This window comes from Centroberyx gerrardi, chromosome 9, assembly GCF_048128805.1.
Source record: "Centroberyx gerrardi isolate f3 chromosome 9, fCenGer3.hap1.cur.20231027, whole genome shotgun sequence".
Taxonomy (NCBI): domain Eukaryota; kingdom Metazoa; phylum Chordata; class Actinopteri; order Beryciformes; family Berycidae; genus Centroberyx; species Centroberyx gerrardi.
Window position 1 is genome coordinate 10,955,258 of NC_136005.1, and position 7,715 is coordinate 10,962,972.

At 40.7% G+C, this 7,715-nt stretch overlaps 1 protein-coding gene across 1 annotated transcript; it reads right to left on the minus strand.

The window, feature by feature from the left end:
* Window positions 1-2,457: 2,457 nt before the first annotated feature.
* Window positions 2,458-5,830, minus strand: dmrta2 (DMRT-like family A2). The gene is made up of 2 exons (XM_071904464.2): window positions 4,998-5,830; window positions 2,458-4,294 (listed from the first exon to the last, which is right to left on the minus strand). The coding sequence occupies exons 1-2, from the start codon at window positions 5,455-5,457 to the stop codon at window positions 3,408-3,410; spliced, it is 1,347 nt and encodes a 448-aa protein (XP_071760565.2). The 5' UTR covers window positions 5,458-5,830; the 3' UTR covers window positions 2,458-3,407.
* Window positions 5,831-7,715: the final 1,885 nt, after the last annotated feature.

Below are 7,715 nucleotides of genomic sequence, written 5' to 3' on the forward strand. Positions count from 1 at the left end.
GAGGGAAAACCATGACCTCCGGTCGGTGATCATCATATAGCCTATCAAACAACAATATCATCAAAAATCTATAATATTTGCAGATAACCATTAATTTATGGGGGGGGGGGGGGGGGGGGGGGTTCTCCTTAAAAGACTCTCTCTTCATATAACTTACATCAGTTTGATACTAATTACTAGATGTAGCCTATACAATGAATTTATGTTATAAAGATTTATGACAACTTCAAAATATGGATAAACTGTATTCCGAAAATAAAAAGGTGTGTGAAAAGGTGAGTTTAGGAGGGTTTACCTTCCACTACATCCTTGATTATAACGATCTGACTATTCCCTTATAATACACAGTGATCTATACTTTTTCGGGTTTTTTAGATTTAGACTTAGGTAGTTGAAAACAGGAGAGATATCCTCAACGAAATTAACGAAGTAGGCTACGCAACAGTGTATTTATAGTGACAATAACGTACTTTACGCATTTTTATCTATGGAATTCTGCAGGATATTCTGTAATATTTTTTACATACAGAAGATGATGCTATTTTAAACGTTTGCAGTGATATTTGTATAGGCCTAGTATCCTTCTAAAATGTATCATAGGATTAGCCTACTCTAGTTTTTTTTGTCAGAGGAGGCCTGTAAGTAATGGGTTACTCCGCTAAGATTTAATTTAAAAAAACAGATGCCTTAAACGTCCATCAGCCTAGTGAAACACTGTGGTTATAAAAATGTAATTGTAAAATTATATGTGAACCTTCACACCTAGATTTATCAACGTCAACATCTACATTTTGGCTGTCAGGCGTTGTTTCTAATGGGCCAATGGGCCTAAATCTCTAATGGAATATCAGTGCTGGTTATAAAAAATATATATCCTTGTGTCTCTGTCCGCCCAGCCTCAAAAAGACATAAAAATCAACTCTATTCCGGATCCAAATCCCACATAGGCAGTTCTTTTATTGAAAGGTTTTAGTGCGATAACAAACACACTTTATGAAATGTGTGTAATATGGTGCTTCACTCACAGGGTGTAAGGTTTCGTTTTACTGTGTTGTGTAGCCTACTGTGTGTGTGTGTGTGTGTGTGTGTGTGTGTGTGTGTGTGTGTGTGTGTGTGTGTGTGTGTAAGGGCAATCAGCCAGTTTGTTGACATTGTTATATTGGAGAGTAAACTGCTGTAGTTACTCTGGCAGGGACAAAGAACAAATTTAGTATATCATCATATTACAGGAGGGGTTCATTCTCTGAAATATTTCGAAATATATCAGTGAGTTAGCCTACTCGTTAGGCTAATTACTAAGGTTTAAAAGGTCTAAAAAGCTGTCCAGGTCCCTTCTGTAATATTTAGGACTATCTGTAGTTGATATTCTGCACAATGCATGGAGTATTCTGTGTATTGTGCATTTTCAATCAATGGTTTGTCGACTAATCAATCAAAGCCATCTATCCGGTTAGAGAAACGAGACCATGAATGTGATTGAAAATTGGAATCTGCAAATAACTTGTCATAAAATATAGGCCTCTGTACTGAAGCATCTTCGTTAGTATCTATCTATCTATCTATCTATCTATCTATCTATCTATCTATCTATCTATCTATCCATCTATCTATCTCTATCTATCTATCTGTCTCGTGCTTTACTTTTCTTATTGGATTAGTTAATGAAATTATGTGTCTTTACTTGTATTTATTGTACTACATTTATTCGTATTATTATGTTATTATTATCATTTGTTTTAGTTATTTTTTTTATTTATTTTGTGTTTCTTTTTGCCCATTTCAAATAGGCCTTACCATTTCCAAGCACTGTAAACCTCCTAATAGGCTGCTGGCTGTTGGTGTGACGGAATTACAGCACAGAGCTCTCTTCCCTGTAATCAATAAAAGCCTCACATATCCCATTTACATCATTCAAAAAATATCATGAGGGGGGATCGCTCTGAAACGGTTTGGTTCGAGGATGAAAGTGACTGAAAGTTTGAGCAGAGTCTCCTGTCAGCTCACTTCGACACGCAGCGTCATTAAAACTGAAGCAGAGTCTGAAATACAGCGCTTTGTTTAGCTAGTGTTCAGGTGCAGAAACAAGATCTCCGGTTTTACCTGTCAGATATCTCAATGTCTGACTGACGTTGAGAGGTTTTCAGTTTGTTGGTGTTCAGAAACATTATGCGTCAAAGCTTTTATGAAGAAGAAGCATGATGCACCATTTACATGTGAAAGAACTTTTTCTCCTTACAGTGTTGGTTGATCTATTCTTTTCCCTATAAGAATGCAGTAAAGTAGTCTAATAGTTTTACGTAATAATAATAATAATAATAATAATAATGTTTCCACTTTTCTTTAAAATAACATTTATTTCCAGCAAATTCATACAATGCGACAGCACAGCTTGCAACATTTGAAGAGGAATTGACTTGATTCAGCACTTTACAAATGTCACAAAATATTGCAGCTGACTAATAATGGATAAATGAAAGGTCAATTAGAGTATAGTGTTTCATATTACCAAATGCAATATATAATACAGGCAGTTGGAAACGAACTGAAAATAAATGAAATAAGTGAAATAAGACGTAAGAAAAGGGGTGGCAATTACACATCATTAGTTCAACTTTTACAAAATCTTATAGGGTTAACATCCGTAAGCTACATGTTATAATAACTTAACTTTGCCCCATTTAACATTCAAAGCCTGGACGCACTTAAGAGTGTGTGCATAATGAGAGAAATACATAGGCTATTTAAAGTTTGATCTTTTGGAAAATAATTTGTTAAACTCAGTTTGCACCTTAATTCCTATAGAACCAACCAACTGTGAACTGTAGACATTTGGTAGGCTATAAAAAGAAATTAAAACTTTCTGGCAAAACCTTTCATAGCCTATGTTCTTTATTTTATGTGGCAAAATAAAATACTTGTCAAATCCTATAGAATTGACATAAAAATCATCAGTGGTCAAAACAAAACATTTTTGTTGTTTTAGCATTTGTGTACACAGTAAATGGTTTGCCTTTTTACTCTCCCAGCTTAATCTTGATTTTGGAATCTATTATTTATTTTGGAATCTATAAATATGTTTTAAGTTTCACATAATTTTATCGATGGCATAAGTTAGCCTATATTCAGGTTCATAAATTGGCAAAGGGAATATCGTCAACAATTGTATACATATAAAATTAATTCTGAAAATTACACGTAAGTGAGTTTAGTTCTTCCTCTCAGACCATTTGACTACAAGCCAGATAATAAGCCTATTATTTACAGCAGCCCGTAGCCAAAACACATCACAGATTTTCTCCAGAACATTCAACACTTGTGGCTACAAATACAATGTTCATTCTTAATGGGAATGTGTCTCTGTATAGGCTATGATCAGTCCCGGTTCAGGAGGTTCATAACCAGCCGCCTCACTGTTTGTCCGGCGTGTTGTTGACCAGAGGGCCGTAGAGGCCGCTGGCGTAGCCTTGCTCCTTGTGTAACATTGTCCTGTCCCGTATCAGGTCGCTGAAGGCGTAGTCCATCGGGGGTCTGAAGCCCAGAGTGGGCATCAAGCCGGTGGTGGAGTAGGGCGTCATGAAAGCCAGTCCCCGGCTGTGCGCCGAGTAGGCCAGCCGCAGCGGGTTGAGTCCCAGGTGGGTGCCCAGCGGGTAGGTGCTGGGGTCGGCGCCGAAGTGCGGAGCGTTGGGCTGGAGAGGGGAAAACGCAGAGCGGTTACTCAGCGTCATGGCTCCCGGTAACATGGGCCTCGCAGGGGCGGCTGAGGATGAGGACGAGAGCGAAGGCTGGTGTGCGTTTTGGAGCATCCGCTCGGCCGTCCACGTCTCCTCCGGCCCGGCCTTGTTGGGGCCTTGGGCGCCGCTGTTGTTGAGGATCTGCTCGATGGCCTGCACCACGTCCTTCCCGCAGCCCTGCAGGACCAGCTCCAGGACGCTCCGCTTGTGGCTGGGGAACACCCGGGTCAGGATGTCGATGGCGTTCATGTGCCTGGAGGCCGCGGAGGAGGGGGAGGCCTCCTGCTCGTCTTTGTCGGTCTCAGACCCGGAGTCTGAGCCGAGTGGACTGACAGAGCCCGGAGTCTCCTCTCCGTCTTTCAGGGGTTTGGAGACCGGCGAGCTGATGAATGACTCGCTGTCTCCGTTCTCCGAGCCTGAGCCTCCGTGTCGGCCGTCCGGGGACGAGATGCCCGGTGCCGAATCACTGTCGGTGGAGACCGGTTTCCCCAACGTCTGCTGAGGGGTGGTGGATCCGGACAGCTGACTCTTAGGAAACAGCTCGTACTTCTGGATGCTTGAATCTGTTGATAAAAAAACCAACAACAATAGGCTATAATTAGAAAGTCTACAATAGCAGAGTCTGCAGGACATCAATTAGGCTACAAGTCTACCTAGGCCTACAAGAAAAAACAGACTTAAGTTAGGCTACACTTAGCTGGTGGGCTGAATTAAAACAACAAAACAATAGAGATCTACATGTCATGACTCCTTTCATGCAGTCTAGCCTACATTTAAATGCCATAGTTAGAAAACCGGATTAGGCTTGGTTTAGGCTTTATTATAAATCGGAATGGTTCCGGTCCTCAGTTCTGATTGGGCGAGTCACGTTGTAAAATAGCCGGTAAACGCACACCTGTGACCGCATAACAAAATTTGAATATTAATGCGCCAACTGAAAATCACCACTCAATACCGCTACTTATGTGTGGCTTAGCAACCACGTTGTTTAGCTAGGCTACTGTTCAAGAACTATGCTAACATAATAACTTAATAACTGTGATGACTAATAAAAGAAACAAGACTTCTTGAATGCTTATGCCTTCTATCACAATTGTGTGTTGCCGTCGTTTTATTAAAGCAGTAACCCACTCGAGGCCGTGATTTAAAGAGTGATTTTAGAACATGGAGTAGCCTGTGCACGCTAACAACGCCTTTTCTCTAAACTAACTTACAGCCTGGAGTGTATTATTGCTTAATTAGCTACTGCTTGGTTGCCCCACTAACCTGAGTTGCTCTCGCTGTTGACAGAGCCAAAGACCTCGTAGTTCTGACGGGGCGGTATGATGCCGTTGGCGGCGGCCAGGGCGAGTCCCTCCGCCGTCCCGTAGAGCAGCTGCAGCTCGCGGGCTTCGTTCTCCTCCTGCGCCTGCTGCCTCCTCAGCGCCACCTGCGCCGCCATGACTCGCTGCCTCTCGGCGATCAAGGTGCACTTGGCGCACATACAGTCCTTCCAGCGGCAGTAGCGCTTGTGGCCCTTCAGTGCGGAAACCACGCCGTGGTTCCTACAGCGGGCACACTTCGGGGTGCGGGGGTACTTCTCCGCGGCGCGCAGGAGGAGCGGAGGGCCGCGCAGCAGATTGCTGGCCATGGACACCGGGATGGAGGCTGCTGCGACCGCTGCCGCCGCCCCGGGGTGAATTTGAGATGCCGAGGAGACTGTGGGAAGCTCCGGTCTCAGATCCATGCCCGCGTTCCTCACTGACACAGCCTAACCTAGCTATGAACGACAGGAAAATATTGTTTTGACGCTGTGTTCACGACTTTTAGGCGCAGCCTTGGCTAAATAATCTAACGATGAACCGTTCACACCAGCTGAACAGTTCTCAACATCTCTGGGCAACAGGTGAAGTCGGCGATGTCTGTCTATTGACGAAAATATCATGCAAGAAACCTACGGTCAAAACTCTATCGAAACTGTCCAAGCAATCTGGCGGAATTATAATCGGACGAGGCGAAATTTGAAAGGTGTTACAGTCGAATTAGAATCCAAAAAGCGCTGAAGCCGAGAGGAGCGTTCATTCCTCCTCGTTATAAAGTTAAGAGTCTCCAGCAGGAGCCGAGGTTGTTACTCGCAGCAGCCTGAGACACTAACTTCCTCCAGAGATTGTCAGTGGATACAGATCCCTCTCTCCCCTCTCTATTGTTGCTCCTACGTTTTCATTAGACAAATTTGACAACAATGTGGCGTCTGTCATTGGCCAAAGGGGGAAGGAGCAATCTGATTGGCTTGCCTCTTTTTTCAACTGTGTCCACCTGAGTTCTTTTTCAAATATCAAGTGTTTAGAATCTGAAGGGGGATCCCGGAAAGCTCAAATCGATGCCCTATATTTCCCAAAAATAATTTTATAGATTTAAAAGAATATGTTAGCCTCATTCATGGGGTAAACTAGTAGGCCTAAGCTTATCGTTAGCCTGTACGCTATATATAGCCAGATAGGACATTCAAAATATTAAATAATAGGCCTAAGAATGAGGAAAACTTTTCAGCCCTTAAAAGAACATAAAAATATTCAGTATCACTTGACGGCATCATTGTCAGCATGTGACAACACAACCCTTGCGTCTAGGTTTACTTGTGCCATTCACTGTAGCCCTGTATATGCTGTGAATTTTCCCTGTCAAAAATAAAGATGTCGTTGGCGTCACTGTTTTAATCCCATCAGCCTGGAAGGTAAGTATCGCTTATTTTATTGATTCAAGAAGAGGCAAAATTTGCTCTCTCAGAGAAAAGTCTATGTTCCGCAGGCTATCGACTGCAGAAAGTGCAGTTTATCGATGACTCTGATTGTTAATTTGAATGGTTAACTCGGCTGTAGAAATACTAGGGGATCGTTGTAGGATATTTAACCTTGTCCAAATTATAATCTTGCCTCAGTCATGGTAACTAGACTACATGTAATCTAGAGAAGATTTTAATTAATGTAGTTTATAGCCTACATGAGGAAATTTGTTTTACAGTCCAGTGTAATGAAAATTCTTCTATTATACAACCTATGCACGCCTGTCTAGTCTATATTATATATTTTCTAAACTGTAACATTTAATTTTCTATATATGTGTGATAGCATTCCTATTTACTTTTAACATTTTTCACGTCTAGAGATGCGGTGCAATGTGGCTTCAATTAACACGAGAAATATGTTTTTTTTTGTCTTTTTCTTTCTTTCATTATTTTGTAACACAGTAGCCTAGGCTATAGTGATGCGAGTTGTCTAATCTGAAAATGACTCGTCAAAATATGTTTAACAACCTCTGTGCACTTGACAGATTGTGCTGTTCTGTTTGACATATTTTCAGGAAAATGTTAAATGTTGCTTGTCTTTCACTTTTCTTCACGTCAGTTCAAGACTTGTGAGCCGCACAACGAAAAACAATATTTTTGGAAAATTGCTTCGCTTCGCGTTTTGCATAATTTTACAGCTTTTTGATTATTAAAGTAGAATTAATTTCATAGAAATAATTATTATTTATTAAAGGACTTTAATAACTTTTTAAAACTCTCATTGATTCCCACATAGATTCCTGTCAATAATGTTTGTTGTTGTGAGTGATTATATTGTTTATTGTTATCATCATATTGTCATGGTTTTTCTTTGCCAATTAGGCTTAAACATTTCCTCTATTAGCCCGGTAAAGGATAATGAATTTAGGATTAAAGATGAGTCAAGGCGATAACCGTCTAATGGCATAAGATGTTATAATAATAGCCTAATAATACTAACAATAATAATAATAATAATAATAGGCACAATAATAATAAGAAATAGTAGTGATGATAATAATAATAATTTTAATAATAATAATAACAACAATAATGATGATAATAATAACAACAATAATACACTTTTAAACACTACGCGTAAATAAGATGTGGGCTATATAGCCCAGTGCTATTAAATTGAACGTTACATACAATTTCCTACTTATGCCTACAGTTCAGTA